At 42.7% G+C, this 18,991-nt stretch overlaps 1 protein-coding gene across 3 annotated transcripts in view; it reads left to right on the top strand.

Moving 5' to 3' along the window:
- RPP40 (ribonuclease P/MRP subunit p40) overlaps nt 1-2,693 on the top strand; it is an 8,933-nt gene extending 6,240 nt beyond the window's left edge. For all 3 annotated transcript variants that reach the window (XM_025382868.1, XM_025382869.1, XM_025382867.1), the window contains 3 exons: nt 1,332-1,530; nt 1,663-1,797; nt 2,463-2,693. In XM_025382868.1, coding sequence (XP_025238653.1) covers nt 1,332-1,530; nt 1,663-1,797; nt 2,463-2,661 — 533 coding nt within the window. In that variant the 3' untranslated portion in view covers nt 2,662-2,693. The remainder of the gene's footprint in view (nt 1-1,331; nt 1,531-1,662; nt 1,798-2,462) is intronic.
- The last annotated feature ends 16,298 nt before the right edge of the window (nt 2,694-18,991 follow it).

Genomic DNA, 18,991 nt, shown 5'->3' with positions numbered 1-18,991 from the left:
TGGATGGATGGATGGATGGATGATGGATGGATGGATGGATGGATGGATGGATGATGGATGGGTGGGTGGGTGGGTGGGTGGATGGATGATGGATGGATGGATGGATGGATGGATGGATATTAGGGGAATTGATCACACAGCTGCGGAGGCTGAGGAGTTCCATGACAGGCTGTCTGCAAGTGGGAGACCCAGGGATGCTGGTAGCGTGGCTCAGTCCAAATATGAAGGCCTGAGAATCAGGAAAGAAGATGGTGTAATTCTCAGTCCAAGGCCGAAGCCTGACAACCTGTGAATCTGCTGGTGCAAGCCCCAGAGTCCAAAGGCTAGAGAACCTAAAGTTCTGCTATCCAAGGGCAGGGGAAGAAGGGAGTCCCAGCTGCAAGGGACAGCGCATTCACTTTTCCTCTGCCTTTTTGTTCTGTCTGATGCCCCAGCCGGGTAGATGGTGCGCCCACAGTGAGGGCAGATCTTCCCACTCAGTCTTCCCACTCACATGCCAGTCTCCCCCAGAAACACCCTCACAGACACACCTAGAAATAATGCTTTACCAGCCATCTAGATAACCCTTCATCCAGTCAGGTTGACACCTAAAATTAACCATCACACCGAATATCACCGTTTGCACCAGTTCACCAAGTCCCATTTGCCAGAGTGACACCAAGCAATGCTGGCACATGCAGTAGGTTGCATTACAGGAGGGGAACCTGGAGTTTAAGAACTCCAGTCCTTTGTAAGGGGCAGTAAGCCTGCTGATCTCTGCCTGGAGAGAGGGAGGGTGACATTACTTCTATTATACTGGACAGTAAACAAGCCTGCCCTTTGCTGTGGAGGGAGTACTATCTCTGTCTTCCAAGGCCATTGGCTACACAGACATCCCTGAAAAGATACACTGGATTTTACTGGGTTTTCAGAGTCAAGTTTGGATGAGGTTCCATCACCATTCAGTTTCTCTTATTTTTCTTTAATAGAGATTGTGCAGATAAGCTGCTTCTCTTGGAGTTCACTAATGTTATTCATACATCAGGAATGCTTTTGGTTTTAAGTGTGAAGTTGAAATTTTTTTATTAGCACACACGGTGAAACTAGTTTGGGTCTGATCAGAAACTGTTGTGCTTTTCCAGGAAAAGTGTGAAAGAAGATGAACATTTACAGAACTTGGGCAAAAGGAGCTGAAAGCAGCTTTAAATGATTTTAATTTGAATGCAGCGCTGCACAGCTTCCATCTTACTTAATCTTGCCATTCAAATGGGAATGGATGGGTTCCGGGATTCACTAAACTTGCTTACCATGGTCAAATGGATTCAAATGGCTTTGTGTGGTGTGTTTTTAAGGTTCGGAAGAATCAACAATGATGTCATATTTTTCCAAGTACCAAATTCAGGAGCATCAGCCAAAAGTAGCGCTGAGTACAGTGAGAGATCTCCAGTGCCCGGTGCTGCAGAGCAGTGAGCTCGACGGAGCGCCGGAGGTGTCCTGTCAGGCTCTGGAGCTCTTCGATTGGCTTGGCGCCGTCTTCAGTAATGTCAGCCTGTGGGTATCTGGACTCCCTGTGTCTTCTAGGGCTCTGGCCTGCTGCTTGTTTTTAATAGGAGTTTAATACTTTGGAAGGGATCATGTGATGGATATCAATGTGTTATCTCTCTCTTTTTTTTTTGGTGACAGAAATAATGAGCCTAATAATTTCATATCAACCTATTGCTGTCCTCAGCCAAGCACGGTGGTGGCAAAAGCTTATTTGTGTACAATCACTGGCTTCATACTTCCAGAGAAGATCTGTCTCCTATTGGAACATCTCTGGTGAGAACTCTTTGCCTTTTATATCGCTCATCGTTGCTGTATAGAACAGTATGTAAAATAGTATAGATTTTTCATTTTGGGAAGTAGTATATAAATAAAATGTACATTGAAAGGAAACTCAAATCCCCTATTGCAAAGACTGTACATTGAGTATAATCCTATTTAGTAAGCATATCTTCTCAATCTTCCCTTTTAAAATGTCAGATTTAAGTCTTGAAGGTTTTCCTTTTTAAGCCCAACATCCCTTTTCACATTTATTGGTTTAGTACTTTGATTTTCTTCAACCGGAAGGCTGGATATTAAAACTCTGGTGAATTATCCTGCGACGTTTCAGTTAACTGAGACTCTGAGAACAGTACTCTTAATAGGAGGGAAACTATCCTTAAACGCCTGTGGGGTTTTTTGTTTTGGGTTCTTTTCCTCTTAAAGACCTCCCAGAATGAGGGGAGGAACAGCTGAAGTTTGTTTTGTGTGTTGTATATTAGTTAACCCTTATGGAATTCACAGTGTGACATCAGGAATTTATCACACACTTGTTGATTTTCATAAATTAAAGCTAAGATCTAAGCTTTATTAGAGTATCAGAAATACTACTTATCCTGAATAAATTTTTTAAAAATCAGACATTCCTAACTCTCCCTGTTTAACAATTACCTTTTTTTCAGTCACTACTTTGATGAACTGAAGTTAGCTCCATGGGTTACATTGTCCGTTCAAGGCTTTGCAGACAGCCCTGTTTCTTGGGGAAAAAATGAACATGGTTTTTGGAAAGGAGGAGAACATTTATATAACTTTGTGATTTTTAATAATCAAGACTATTGGCTTCAGATGGCTGTTGGGGCGAATGATCACTGTCCACCATAAAAATTACAAAATTAAAAATCATGTTTGCCTACGTTTATGCTTGCTTTCAGATTTCTTTTTTTTTTTTTAATTTATTTATTATTATTATACTTTAAGTTGTAGGGTACATGTGCATAACGTGCAGGTTTGTTACATATATATACTTGTGCCATGTTGGTGTGCTGCACCCATCAACTCGTCATTTACATCAGGTATAACTCCCAATGCAATCCCTTCCCCCTCCCCCCTCCCCATGATAGGCCCCGGTGTGTGATGTTCCCCTTCCTGAGTCCAAGTGATCTCATTGTTCAGTTCCCACCTATGAGTGAGAACATGCGGTGTTTGGTTTTCTCTTCTTGTGATAGTTTGCTAAGAATGATGGTTTCCAGCTGCATCCATGTCCCTACAAAGGACACAAACTCATCCTTTTTTATGGCTGCATAGTATTCCATGGTGTATATATGCCACATTTTCTTAATCCAATCTGTCACTGATGGACATTTGGGTTGATTCCAAGTCTTTGCTATTGTGAATAGTGCTGCAATAAACATACGTGTGCATGTGTCTTTATAGCAGCATAATTTATAATCCTTTGGGTATATACCCAGTAATGGGATGGCTGGGTCATATGGTACTTCTAGTTCTAGATCCTTGAGGAATCGCCATACTGTTTTCCATAATGGTTGAACTAGTTTACAATCCCACCAACAGTGTAAAAGTGTTCCTATTTCTCCACATCCTCTCCAGCACCTGTTGTTTCCTGACTTTTTAATGATTGCCATTCTAACTGGTGTGAGATGGTATCTCATTGTGGTTTTGATTTGCATTTCTCTGATGGCCAGTGATAAAAATCCTAGAGGAAAACCTAGGTAGTACCATTCAGGACATAGGCATGGGCAAAGACTTCATGTCTAAAACACCAAAAGCAACAGCAACAAAAGCCAAAATTGACAAATGGGATCTAATTAAACTAAAGAGCTTCTGCACAGCAAAAGAAACTACCATCAGAGTGAACAGGCAACCTACAGAATGGGAGAAAATTTTTGCAATCTACTCATCTGACAAAGGGCTAATATCCAGAACCTACAAAGAACTCAAACAAATTTACAAGAAAAAAAACAAACAACCCCATCAAAAAGTGGGCAAAGGATATGAACAGACATTTCTCAAAAGAAGACATTCATACAGCCAACAGACACATGAAAAAATGCTTTCAGATTTCTTAATGGTAAAAGGTCTGTGTGCCACTCAGGCTTGTGTGATTGTGACGTTTCTCAGATCAGCATTTGCTAGCATCCTGCGCTGCACCTGGGACCCATCTGTGATGGTGGCAGGGCCTGCTGTCCAATGAATAGCTCACAGTTGATTTCTCTCTGTCAACATAAGCACAAGGTCGTGGTTACTACGTGGTAGACTGGGCCCGGATGTCCAAGGACCAGGGGGTATTGGTCCCCATCTCACCCCATTGGGTGAGATATATTTTGCTCATTACAACTTTTTCAGATAATAAAAAGAAATCTCATCCTTACCAGGGCCAGTCCCTGTTGTAAGTGCTGTTTATATGTTACCATGTTAGATTCTCACACCAACCCTTTGAGGAAGCTGAGGCACAGTGTGTAAATACGCTACCGAAGTTACAGTGCTAGTGGACCTGAGACTTCATCTCAGGCCAGCCTAGTTCCTAAGTGTGTTCTCACGCTAATGCCTAGGGATCAGTGGATACTGTCAATTGTTACAGAACAGGTTGAAAGAATTTTATTTCCAGCAGTAAGGCTGATAAGGACCAGTTGAAAACAACTAAAACTTTAGAATACATATGAAGAAATTTTTTTTAATGTAAAAAATAAGAGCTGCAAAATAAGAGTTCTCAAAGGCAAAAAGAATTGTGTGTGTGTGTGTGTGTGTCAATGGAAGCAGAAACCCAAAGAAGTAAGTGACGTACTGATGCCACTTTTCAGCCTTAGTGCATCTGCCAAATGTCAAATTGAATTTTTCTTCTCATAGCCTGGGGTGGGAAGGGGCTGCAGAACCGCACACAAAGCTCAGGGCCTGCCCAAGGGAGGAAAACTAAGAGGAGACCTCATAAAGTGAGACCCCAAAAGGATAGATGTAATGTAGAGGTGAACTAGGAATAAATCCATCTGCTTCACCCATCGCCCCAACCCCTGGGAACAGCAAGGAAGATTTCTGTCCTGGGGGAAAACATCTTACTTGAGAGCCTATATACAACCACAGGCAGTTTTTAGGGTGGTTTGTTTGCTCAACCTGGGTAGTCTTAAAAAATCTCAAGCTGGAAATTTCCAGTGATAACAGGATCTTAGTGCCTTACAGGTAACTGGCAGAAGCAAAACAGATTGTCTTTGGAGAAATTCAGAGAGTTTCAAGGAATAAAAGTTCATAGAAAAAAATCACAAACGTAAAATAGGCAAGAACCGGCAGAAACAAGGGGCAGAAGAAGGCCGCTAAGTCTTAGAAAGACTTAAGATGTTAAGTTAGCAAGCACATCCATAAAGTGTGCTTTATACTTACAGAAATAAGGGGGGTTAAATGGCATGAGCATAAAAACAATGAAGCAGATTGTAAAAAGTGCCAAACAAATCTAGGAATGAAAAATATAATTGAAATTGCAAGTTCCACTGGTTGGTTTAACAGCAGACTAGATGCCATTGAAAATAGAATAATGGATATGAAGAAATTAAGATCTTTTCAAATTTGCAAAAGCTGAAAGACTGTCATCCATAGGTCTGCACTACAAGAAAAGTTAAAGGATGTCCTTTGGGCATAAGGAAAATGCCTGCCTTCTGAAGGAAATGAAGAACACTGGAAGTAGTAAGAACATGGGTAAATGTAGGATTTATTATTTAAACCTCTTTAAAAGACAGTTGTTTAAATGAAAGTCATAGTGTGGGATTTATATGTGTAAAAGTAGAATGGATGACCGCAATAGCTTAAAGACCAGGAGAGGAGAATCATTGCTATTGTAAAGTTCTTATGCACAAAGTGACATGCTACCATTTGAAGATAGAGTGCGATAAGTTACAGATGTGTGCTAAAGCAGCTGCTAAAATGACGTACCAAAAAATCATACCTATTAAACTATCAAAAGATAAAATGGAATTATTTTTAAAACTTGATTCATCAAAAAGACAGAAAAAGAGGTAAAAGGGAATAAAGACCAGATAGGATGAATAGAAGACAAATAGCAAGATGACAGACTCAACCTAACTGTATCAAAAATCACATTAAATGTGAATAGTGTAAACACCCCAATTATAAGGCATAGATTTTCAGACTGGATTGAAAACACATGACCCAATTATATTCTGTCTACAAGAAATGTACTTTAAATAGAAAGATACAAATACTTAAAGGATGGGAAAAAAGGTATGCTAACACTAGTTACATGAAAATTGAAGTGGCTATATTAATCAAAATAGAGCAAAAAGTAATTCCCAGCATATTAGTCCATTCTCATACTGCCATAAAGAAATATCTGAGAGTGGGTAGCTTATAAACAAAAGAGGTTTAATTGGCTCATATTTCTTTTTTTCCTTTTTTTTCTTTTTTGAGATAGAACCTCCCTCTGTTGCCCAGGATGGACTGCAGTGACACAATCTCGGCTCACTGCAACCTCCACCTCCTGGGTTCAGGTGATTCTGCTGCCTCAGCCTCTTGAGTAGCTGGGATTACAGACATGCACCACCACGCCCGGCTAGTTTTTTTGTTTGTTTGTTCAATTTTTTTTTTTTTAGTAGAGACAGGGTTTCACCATATTGACCAGGCTGGTCTCGAACTCCTGACCTTGTGATCCGCCCACCTCAGCATCCCAAAGTGCTGGGATGACAAGCATGGGCCGCCGTACCCGGCCTAATTGGCTCACATTTCTGCAGGCTGTGCAGGAAGCACAGTGGGCATCCACTTAACTTCTGGGGAGGCCTCAGGAAAACTCAGTCATGGCGGAAAGTGAAAGAGAAACATGGCCATAGAAGGAGGGAGGGGTCAGGGAAGTACCACACACTTTTAAACAACCAGATCTTGTCAGAATTCTATCATGAGAAGAGCACTAAATGGGGGAATCCACTCCCATGATCCAGTCACCTCCCACCAGGCCCCACCTCCAACACTGGGGATTACAATTTGACATGAGATTTAGGCAGGGACACAGACCCAAGCCATATCACCCAGGATCATAGGAAGTTATTTCATACTTATAACACACACCTCATAACAAAGCTTCAAAACACATGAAGCAAGAACAAGTAGAACTTCAAGGAGACATAGATCAATCCACTATTATCAGACGTTAATATCCAACCCTCAATAATTGACAGAACAAGTAGGCAGGAAATCAACAAGAATAAAGTAGACTTCAACAATTCTATCAATCTACTTGACCCGACTGATATTTTTAGAACATTGTATCTTACAACAGCAGAAAATTTTTCTTGAGAAAATTGAGAAACAACTCAATTTTGTTTCTGAGAAATAACTTGAGAAAAATTTTTAGTTGTTTGAGTTAAAATAATAGTATCGGATTTATAATATATGTAAAAGGAAAAGTTTTTGTAAAAAGGAATGTAAAATGTAGAAGGATTAAGTTTTTCTCAAGTACATATGGAACGTTTATAGAGATGGACTACATTATAGACCATTTTAAAAGTCTCAAATTCAAAAGATTTGTCACATGAAGTATATTGTCTGGCCACAGTGGAATTAAATTAGAAATCAATAGCAGAAACTGGAAAAGAGAAAAACCCAAAGTAAGCAGAAGGAAAGGAATAATAAAGGTCAAAGTGGGACTTAATGAAATTTTGTAAATAGAGAAAAAGTAATCAAAATTTGGGGAGTTTGGGGGGAAATATTTTTAAATTGAGAAATCTCCAGCCAGGTAGATATATCAGGGAAAAAAGAAACAAGACATAAGTTACCAATATAAGGAATGAGACAGGTGGCATCACTGAAGAGCCTACAGATAGAAAAGGATAGTGAGGAAATATTAGGAACACCTTTATGGCAATAAATTCAACATGGATTAAATTGACACATCCTTTGAAAGGCACAAATTACCAAAGCTCACCCAAGAAGAAATAGATTACCTGAATAGCCCTATGTCTCTTCAAGAAGTTGAAATTACAGTTTAAAAACCTGTAACGAAAATCTATGGCCATGTGTGACTCGCACCTGTATTCCCAGCATGTTGGGAAGTTGAGGTGGGAGGATCATTTGAAGCCAGGAGTTCAAGGACAACATAGCGAGATTCTGAAGAAAAAAGAAAAAAACTAAAAAACTTAAAAAATTAGCCAGGCATGGTAGCACATGCCTGTAGTACTAGCTACTTGAGAGGCTGAGGCAGGATGATTGTTTGAGCCTAGGAACTGAAGGCTGCAGTGATCTATGATCACACTGCTGCACTCCAGCCTCGCTGACAAATCAAGGCCCTGACTCAAGAAAGGGAGAGAAGGAGAGAGAGAGAGGAAGAAATACTTTCCACCTCATTATCTGAGGCCAGAATTATCCTAGTATCAAAATTATCCTAGGACCCTGGTCAAACAACATGCTACGAAGGAAAGAAAACTACAGACCAACATTTCTCATGAACATAGGGTAAAATTCTAAGCCAATTTATCAAATTGAATCCTACAAGATAAGAAACAGGTAACAGCATGATCAAGAGGGAATATCCAAGGAGTGTAGGGTTGACTTAACATTTGAAAAATCAATCAATGTAATTCATCATATAAACAAACTCAAAAAGAATAATTGTATAATCAATACAGAAAGGCATTTGACAAAATCCAGCTTTTGCAAAATTCCATTGCAAAATTCAATGGACGTACAAATGAGCTACTAGAACAAATAAGTGAGTCTGTCAAGGTTGCAGGATAAAAAGTAGTGTACAAAAATCAGTTGTGTATGGTAGCAATGAAAAATTAATAATTGAAATAAAAAATCAACAACATTCGCAATCGCATAAACAATACTACCTTTGCAATCGCAGAAATACCTGGGATAAGTCTGACCAAAAAAATGAGAAAAATACCGTATACTGAAAACTACAAAATATTACTATGATAAAGAAGACCTAAGTAGATGATATACCTTGTTCATGGGTTACAAGACTCAATATTGTTAAGATGTCGTGTCATACTCCCAAAATATAGATTCAATATAGATTTAATATAATCTCAATCAAAATCCCAGCAGCCTATTTGTGCGTGCATGCGTGTGTGTGTGTGTGTATGTGTGTTTGTGTAAATTGACAAGCTGATTCTAAAATATTTGTAGAACTTCAAAGGACCTAGAGTAGCCAAACAACTCCACAAAAGAAGAACCAAGTTTGAGGACTAATATTACCATATTTTAAGGAGTTATTCTGAAGCTACAGTAATCAAGACAGTGTGGTATTGACATGAAGGATATACCAATAGATCAATGATACAGGAATTGTATCCAGAATATAAAGTACTTTCAAAACTCAGCAATAAGAAAACAAACAATCCAAATGGAAAATGAAGGAAAGACATCAACAGACATTTTACCAAAGAGTATATTTAGACAGCAAATAAATGAATGAAAAGATGTTCTAACATCATTAACCATTAGGAAAAAGGCAAATTAAAATCATGATATCACTAACTTCTACTAGAATGGTTAAAAGATAGCGATAACATGGAATTCTGACAAGTATGCTGAGAAACTTCATCTCTCATATATTGCCGGTGGTAATGTATAATTTCACAACAATTTGGAAAAATATTTCCCAGTTTACTTATAAAAGTAAACATGAAATTATTGTATGACACAGTATTTTCACTCTTGGGCATTTATCCTGGGGAAATGAACTTATGGTCACACAAAAACCCATACTCAAATGTTCATGGCAGCTTTATGTGTAATGAACAAAACCCAGGAAAAAAACAAATGTCCTTCAGTGTGTGAACTTGTGATCCGTGAAATACTGCTTAGCAATAAAAAGGAGCAAGTTATTAACACACCCAATAACTTGGAAGGATCTCAAGGGAATTATACACAGTGGAAAAAAACCCAGACCGAAAAGGCACTGTTGTATGGTTCCATTTATATAACATCCTTGACATGAAAAAATTGTAGGAATGGAGACCAGACTAGTGGTTGCCTGAGATTAGGGATGTTGGGGGTACGGAGGGGTCGGTGTGGCTGTAACAGGGCAATAAAAAGGATCATCGTGGTGATGGAACTCTTCTATATCTTGACTGTGATTGTCAGTACATGGACCTACACATGAAATAAAACTGCACAGAACACACCCCACCGCTGCCCCCAACACACACACTACAAGTAAAACTAAGGAAATCCGAATCAGGTCTGTGGATTGTACCAACGTCAATTTCCTAGTTTTGACAATGTGCTACAGTTATATTAGATGTTACCACTGGAGGTATCAAATGTTACACAGGACCTTTCTGTATGATATCCGCCACTTCCTCTGAATCTATAATGGTTTCAAAAGGTAAACACAAATTTGGGAAAGAGAAAAGGGGATAGGAGGAGGGAGGCCCATACAGGTCTATGTGAATGGTCCTGACTCAAACTTCCTTGCAGAATGGATGATTCCTGTGGATTTATTACAGTATTCGAATAAATAAATGGTCATGCATGGGAACAGTGATGAAAATGGGTCAAAATCAATGCAAAATCACAGTGGCTACTCCAACCCTGTGCGCTGAGCCTGGAGGAAGTCTACAGGGGGTGGAGGGGAATGAGGGTGGGGTGGATGTCTCCAGTAGACAGTTAGTCCTGGATTTCCGGAGGATGAAAAGCAACTGAGAGCATAGGAACAAGCAAAACAAAGAAGGCAGGTAGTGCTCAGAACATAAGGCCGCAGCATGCACTGCCTTTTGCACCGTAGGTAAGGCTGGTCTCTCCCTGAAAAAGGCAGGCAGCCAGGGTGACCCCAAGGACGGCAAGGCGGGGCGCAGGGCTGGGCTCTGTGGCAGCCTGTTCTGGTGCCCAGCCTCTGCTGGGAAGGAGCTGTGGGCCAGCCTGTGGGGAGGAATGCCTAGACTGGTTGAAGAGGGCTGTGGTGGGTCAGGATGTGGAGGGCACTCGTGGTGGGCTTCCAAAAACCTAGGATTGGTCCCCAGGACTCTCCCTCCATGTCTCCTTCATGCCCCCAACCCCAGCCATTGGCCATCCCCTGCTCTAGCTGGGGCAGCCTCCTTCAGTAGTGTTGATGGCAAAATTTTGGATCTTATTTTTAGCAAAGCTACTCTGTATATGACTTGTTTAGCATCACACTACCTGCCAAGTGGATATCTTCTCTGGGACAAGTTGCTGTCTTTGCCCATCTGTTATGGACTGAATGTTTCTGTCCCCTGAAAATTCATATGCTGAGGCCCTAACCCCAGTGTGATGGTCTTAGCAGGCGGGGCCTTTGGGAGGTGGTTGGGCTTAGATGAGGTCTTCAGGGTGGAGCCCCCACAGTGGGATTAGTGTCCTCACAGGCAGAGGATGAGACCACCGCTCTCTTGGGCATGTGAGGGTACAGCAAGGACACAGCCATGGAAAGGCCAGGAAGGGAGCCCTCACCAGGACCCCAGTCATGCTGGCACCCAGCTCCAGGGACTTCCCAGCCTCCAGAACTATGAGAAATCGATTTCTCTTGTTTAAGGCATGCAGTCTACGGTATTTGGTTATGGCAGGCTGAGCTAAGCCCCCATCTCTAGCAGTCACATTCAGTGACTATCCCTATCATGTTCAGAGTGATATCCCTCCAGGGGCATCTACTGCCTCCCCTCTCCACTAACCACTCAGCCACACCCATCCTTACTGCCAAGAGGTTTTTTTTTCCCCCCCTTTCTTCATTAAAACGTTTTTAGAGGCTAGGCATGGTGGCCCACCCCTGCAATCCTAGCACTTTGGGAGGCTGAGGCAGGTGGATTGCTTGAACTCAGGAGTTCAAGATCAGCCTAGCCAACACGGCAAGACCCTATTTCTACAAAAAAATACACAAATTAGCTGGATATGGTGGTGCATGCCTGTAGTCCCAGCTACTCAGGAGGTTGAGGTGGGAGGATCACCTGAGCCTGGCAGATTGAGGCTGCAGTGAGCTGAGATCACACCACTGCACTCTGGCCTGGGTGACAGAGCAAGACCCTATCTCAAAAAAAAAAAAAAAAAAAAAAAAAGACTTTTTTAAAGAATAGTTTTAGATTTATGGGAAAAAAGCAGTACAGAGAGTGCCTATGTACTTCCCCCAACACACACACATACACACACACACAATTTCTCCTAATATTAACATCTTTCATTAGTATGATACATTTGTTACAGTTAGTGAACCAATATTGATACATGTTGTTATTACCTAGGGTCCAGACTATATTCAGACACCCTTAGTTTTCCCCTGAGTCCTTTTCCTGTCCCAGGTCCCTCCAGGACCTCACGTTCCATTGAGTCCTCCTGGCTGTGAGTGTCTGAGACTCTCCTGGTTTGGGGTGGTCTTGACAGTTCTTCAGGGTGCTACTTGGGGAAATTGTGGAATGCCCCCTTGTTGCAATTTGTCTGATATTTTTTTCTTGAGATTAGATAGGCGCTTTGGATTTTAGAGAGGAAGACCACAGAGGTAAAATGCCATTGTCATCACGTTATTTCAAGGGCACATAGTCTCAATGTGATTTAGGGCTGTTGCTGTTGACCTTGATCAGCTGGACGAGGTGGTGATTATCAGGCATCTCCACTGTGAAATTACTCTCCTCTGGTCCCCTTTCCATTCTGTCCTCTTTGGAAGGAAGTCACTATGTGCAGTCCACCATTAAGGAGTGGAGAATTCTGCTCCCCTCCTTTAGGGTGGAATAGATACATAAAGTATTTCAAATTCTACAGGGGAGATCTCTTCTCCCCCACTCGTTAATGTATTCAATCTTTTATTTCTATCAGTGTGGACTCATGGGTCTTTCGACTTTGTTAAAATCCAATTCTAATACTGCTTTCTGTATCTTGTAGCTCAAACTGTTCCAGCTCTGGCCATTGGAAGCTCTTTCAGTTGGCTCCTGTGCCCCTTCAACATAAAACCATCAATGGGATGTGTGTTTTTTTACTGTTATGCTGAGCACTTCCTCACTTCCTGGCACCACAAGATGCTCCAGGCGCACCTCACATATCCTGCTTCAGTCCTAGAATCAACCATTTCTCTCAGGAATGTTGGTTCCTTTTTTTTCAGAATGGCACTAGACACTAAGGTCTGGGTGCTGGGTGTGCTCACCGATACTGAGGTCAGCCAGGTGTCTCTAATACACTGTTGTCAGGTTATGTTCTGACCTACACTCTCCACTCCATCAATCTACTCTTGCATTTTCCAGTTCTTAATTGGCATTCCCATATCTATGTCTTCCTCACCTCCAACCCCAGACCATCACATCCCCAGGGGGTTGTCACCTCCTGCATGATTTCCCAGCAGAAGTTGCCTTTCTCTTCTCTGGAGCACTCTGCACACTGAGGACACAGCTTGCTTGTTTGGTCTTGGAGTTTCTCTGCCCTATCTTCAGGCCCCTCCTTGGCTCTAAGCCTTGAGGGCAGGTCAGCGTCTCCAACCACTGACTCTCCTGAAGTTTCTAGCTCTGTAACTCATCCATCCAGGACTGCTTAGACCTTGACAATATATCACCATCCTGAGGAGTCCTGTCACAAAGGACTGAGAAAGCTTCCAGCTGCTGGGTTCTTCCTCCCTCAACCTGATGGAACCAGCCCAGCAGGAAGCCAGGAAGGGGTGTTGTTTCCGTGTTACTCTTCTTATCTGTAAGAATGCACACCAGCGGAGAGGAAGTGATATAATAAGGAACTTAGGAGGTGTCAGTTGAAGCTGGAAATAAGATTAATTGCTGTTAAGTCTCTTTAGTCATCCCATGTTGACTCATGTTTTCAAACTAACTATATCTACCAGTTAATACCATGTTAGACTATCTTCCATTTTAAAGAAAAGACTGGCCGGGTACAGTGGCTCACGTCTGTAATCCCAGCACTTTGGGAGGCTGAGGCGGGTGGATCACGAGGTCAGGAGATCGAGACCATCCTGGCTAACATGGTGAAACTCCGTCTCTACTAAAAATACAAAAAATTAGTCGGGTGTGGTGGCGGGCGCCTGTAGTCCCAGCTACTGGGGAGGCTGAGGCAGGAGAACGGCGTGAACCTGGGAGGTGGAGGTTGCAGTGAGCAGAGATTGCGCCACTGTACTCCAGCCTGGGCGACAGAGCAAGACTCCGTCTTAAAAAACAGAAACAAAAAAAAAAAAGAGAGAGAGAGAGAAGACTGATATAAAAGAGGGGTTTTAAAAGACTGAGTTGAGGAATTTATATAAATAGGGAAAAAAAAACTTGTAAATCTTCAAGGAACGAGTGTCAAGAGGTTTCTGTGGGGAAAAAGACTCTACAAAGTTACCCAGGCAGCTCTCTTAGGTTTAGAGCAAGGGAGCAGTAACACAGCAAAAAACTACACCAGAAGCCCTCCTTTTAAGGAGCTAAGATTGTGCTGAATTCTCAGTGTAACCTGCTGGATCATGGGGAGTAGAGTGTCTATGCAAGCATATTCCTCAGAATACAGGTTATGGAAAATAGTTTCTCCTCTGAGTGAACGTTATTCAATATTCGCTTTAGCGAAGAGGTCAAATTAAACTAGTTAGTTGGCAGCCAGCAAGATCCACCCAATTCCAAGGAAATGACTGAGGCCAAAGAGGATGCTTTTCATCTCTTATAATTGGAGAAATAATGGTCTCGTTTTCCTGTGGCCAACATTGGGGTTGGCCCCAATGGCATGTTGCCCCCAAACCCAGGTGGCATTTTCACCACAAGGCTCCTTCGTGAATTACTTGGGTCCATTGTAACGTGCACTGAGCACCTGGCTTATACTCCATCCAGTTCCTGTGGGGGCTGTGAGGACAGGAGGAAGGGATGAACCCACTCCTCCCTTTGAGGAGAAGACTTTTAAGGGGACTTCCGTCCCTATCTTGACCTCATCAGTTCTTGGCTCAAGCTGATGTGCTAGACGGTTATGCCCAAAGAGCTGCATGAACACGCGGGAAGAGGCAGAGCCTTGGGACCCTTGCCCGGGGAGGAAAGCCACCGGGAACTTTCTGGTCTTGGAGCTCCCCCCACCTCACCTTTCTCCCATTCCCAGGCCCCAGTGTACCTGTTTAGAAAGGCATTGCTCAACAGCACACTGGCTAGAGCTTCACAAGGGCCATTTTCCCCTAGTGGTGATGGAAACTTTTCTCAGAAGAATGCTTGACTTTACAGAAGCAACAGTTTTCTTAGATAAAACTCCATACCCAGTGATGGATTATCAGCTCCCACATTGTGCCTATGGTGACTTTCCTTGTTTTAGGACAGGGAGAGTCATGGAAAGGTGGCTGGACTTGGGGTAGGGCTGCCTTTTTTCTTTCTCTTTTAATATCCATGGATGGGGGTTGGAGGAGAGGCATCAGGGGCAAGCTGGGCGGGAAGGAACTGCAGAAGCGCACTGTAGTCACCTGAGCACCATCTGCAGGGAAAGCTTCGTGAGAAAGGTGAGAGCGTCAGATGGTTCAGGGACTGGAAACCCAGGCCATTCCTCGATTAGCATCTGTGAGCTCTGTCTGAGGAGAAAATACACACAGAAAAAAATGTATATTTGGCCGAGCTCAGTGGTTCATGCCTGTAATTCCAGCACTTTGGGAGACTGAGGCAGGAGGATCATGAGGTCAGGAGATGGAGACCATCCTGACCAATGTGGTGAAACCCCTTCTCTACTAAAAGATACAAAAATTAGCTGGGCGTGTTGGTGTGTGCCTGTAGTCCCAGCTACTTGGGAGGCTGAGGCAAGAGAATCACTTGAACCAGGGAGTCAGAGGTTGCAGTGAGCCAAGATCTCACCACTGCACTCCAGCCTGGCGACAGAGCAAGACTCTGTCTCAAAAAAAAAAAAAAAAAAAAGTATATTCTTACAGACTTTGTCTTTCTCAACTAGTGAGGTAAGTTGGAGGCCTTCCTTTCATTTAGGAGGTGCTCACATCTGGCACACTGTGCATCTTAGTGCCTCTTGGTTCTTAGACCACGCAGCACCCAGGGAAGATTGGGAGGTGTGAGAATGGGGGGCAGTTTCTTGGATCTATAAGCAGCCAGATTTGTCATGTTTCTTTTAGGCCTCTAACAGGCCTCCATCTCTTTGTTCCCAAGGGAAAGTCGTAGGCATATAATGCCTTCTGAACTTCTAAAATGTGTCACTTTTTCTCAGCTGGTAAACTTTGCCCCTATTTCATTTTAAAGTTCTCAGAATAAAAGTACAGCTGGTATATTTGAACTTCATAATAATAGCTGACATTTCTGAGCACTTCCTGTGTGTTCAAGCAGGTTGAGCATCTGATATACCCTCCATCAGTTCATGCCCCCTACAGCCCCTCAAGGCAGGTTTTGCTCACACAGGAAAATAGAACATACTGGTCCAAAACGCAAAGGATTGTAGATTGCGCTGAGGATGATGAAGAAGCTGATGCAGCAGAGCTCCATGCTGACCCTCTGTCTGCCAAAAGGCAGGACATAGATTGACAAAGAGAAAAGGTATCCTGCCCTGTCCCTTGCTCTGCCAGGGAGAACAAAGGTTGCCACCCAAGACAGCTGTGGACCTCCAGTGGCCTGGAGATGGAACCAGAGACGTTTACACTAACAAGCTTTACTTACTAACCTGCATCAGCCATGGCTTGCCTTCCCTCGAGTTGCTGCCCACAGAGACCCACAGTTCTTCTGCTTTATCCTGCTGCTTCTCCAAACTGTATTGTTCTTTGTTGAAGATGCTAGATAAGCCAGCGTTCTAAACCCCTGCTCCGAGTGACCTCTCACTGAGATTTCTCCACATGGTGTGTGCACTGTGCGTGTTCATCAACTGGCCTATCTTCCTCTTGTTAATCTGTTTTTTTTCCACAGGGGTCTGCCCTAACTGTGAACTTATGAGAGTTAAGGACAAATTCTATTTCCTCCCTGATACTCACATTTTACAATTAAATTTAGAGAAATTAAGGAACCTTCCCAAGGCCACTTGGCTAAGTAAGCAGTCAAACCAAAATTACTAACTAAATTTGATTCCACAGTTGGATTTTTTTTCTTTTTCTTGTTTTGAGACAGGATCTCACTCTGTTTCTCAGGCTGGAGTGCAGTGGCACGATCACAGCTCACTGGAGCCTCAACCTCCTGAGATCAAGCTCAAGGCTGGAGTGCAGTGGTGTGAACACAGCTCACTGTAACCTCAACCTCCTGAGATCAAGCTCAAGGCTGGAGTGCAGTGGTGTGAACACAGCTCACTGGAGCCTCAACCTCCTGAGATCAAGCTCAAGGCTGGAGTGCAGCGGTGTGAACACAGCTCACTGGAGCCTCAACCTCCTGAGATCAAGCTCAAGGCTGGAGTGCAGTGGTGTGAACACAGCTCACTGTAACCTCAAACTCCTGGCCTCAAACAGCCCTCCCGCCCCAGCTTTCTGAAGAGCTGGGACTACAGGCACGCACCACCATGCCAAGCTAATTTGTATAGTTATTTCTGTAGTGACAGGGTCTCACTATGCTGCCCAGGCTGGAATACATGTATTTATTCAAAAAGGAAGAAAATTCTCAAACTGCCTTTGCAAAAATCATAATAACAGAGAAAATTATGACCGTGAAAGATATCAGATCTAACTGACCCCATCTTGCTTCTAACCTCTAAACTGTTCTTCCTTCCTGGGTGTAGGCCAAACTAGCTTTGGGAAGGAATTTAGTGTATAGTTAATATAATAGCCTTTCCTAAAAGGCTAAACTGTTCTTGTAAAACAAAGGAAAGCCACCAGCCACCAAGTCAAGATGAGAGGGGCTAGAATTCTAAATATTACCAGCCATTATTCCAGAGGTCATAAGATTTGCAACTTCCCCAATTACTCTTAAAGGTAACATCATTACTGTGAACCTGAGATTGAACTTTTGAGGTATCTTTTCAGGATTTTGCATTTCTAACATCCAGATGGCCCTACCTGGACTTGCCAGTAAGTTCTGTGGCCCCCACCCAGGAACAGACCCAGCAGAAGAGAACAGCTTCAACTCCCTGTGATTTCATCCCTGAGCCAGCCAGTCAGCACTCCCAATTCGCTGGCCCCCTGTCCACCAAATTATTCTTTAAAACTCTGATCCCTGAGTTTTGGGGGAGACTGATAAAACTCTGGTCTCCTGCACAGCCAGCTCTGTGTGAATTACTCTTTCTCTATTGTAATTCCCCTGTCTTGATAAATTGGCTCTGTCTAGGCAGGAGGCAAGGTGAACCCCTTGGGTGGTTACAATTCTGACATGCTGCAACATGGATGAACCAAAGACATATGCTAAGTGAGGTAAGCCAGTCACAAAAGGAACAGTATTATATGATTTCACTTATAGAATCAGCAAATTCATAGATACAGAAAGTAGACTAGGCCAGGCATGGTGGCTCATGTCTGTAATCCCAGCATTTTGGGAGACCAACGGGGATGGATCACTTGAGGTCAGCAGTTCAAGACCAGCCTGGCCAACATGGTGAAACCCTGTATCCACTAAAAATACAAAAATTAGCTGGGTGTTGTGGCAGGCACCTGTAATCCCAGCTACTCGGGAGGCTGAGGCAGGTGAATTGCTTGAAACTGGGAGGCAGAGTTTGCAGTCAGCCAAGATTGTGCCACTGCACTCCAGCCTTGGTGACAGAGCAAGATTCCATCTTAAAAAAAAGAAAGAAAGAAAAGAAAGAACAGAGCCAGGTATGGTGGTGTGCTCCAGTAGTCCCAGCTACTTGCAAGGGTAAAGTGGGAGTGTAACTACCTAAGGGGTTATAATATCATGTCATCTACAGAGACAACTTAACTTCTTCCTTTCCAATGTGGATGCCCTTTATTTCTTTTTCTTGCCTAACTGCTCTAACAAGGACTTCCAGTACCATGTTGAATGGAAGTAGTGAAAATGGGCATTCTTGTCTTGTTCCTGATCTTAGAGGGAAAGCTTTCAACTTTTCCCTGTTGAATATGATGTTAACTTTGGCCTTATCATATACGGCCTTCATTGTGCTGAGGTGGATTCCTTTTATACCTAATTTGTTAAGAGTTTTTATGAAGAAAGCACAGTGAATTTTGTCAGGTGTCTTTTCTGCAAATATTGAGATGATCATATGGTTTTTGTCCCTCATTCTGTAAATGTGATATATCACATCAATTGATTTGAATATGTTGAGCCATCCTTGCATTCCAAGGATAAATCCCACTTGATCATGATGAATGGTTCCTTTACTCTGCTGTTGAATTCTAGTTGCTAGTATTTTTTGGGGGTATATAAACTATTAATTAAGAGACAAGGCCCCAGAC

Source organism: Theropithecus gelada, chromosome 4 (assembly GCF_003255815.1).
Source record: "Theropithecus gelada isolate Dixy chromosome 4, Tgel_1.0, whole genome shotgun sequence".
Classification (NCBI taxonomy): domain Eukaryota; kingdom Metazoa; phylum Chordata; class Mammalia; order Primates; family Cercopithecidae; genus Theropithecus; species Theropithecus gelada.
This window is presented reverse-complemented; position numbering and strand designations above follow the sequence as displayed.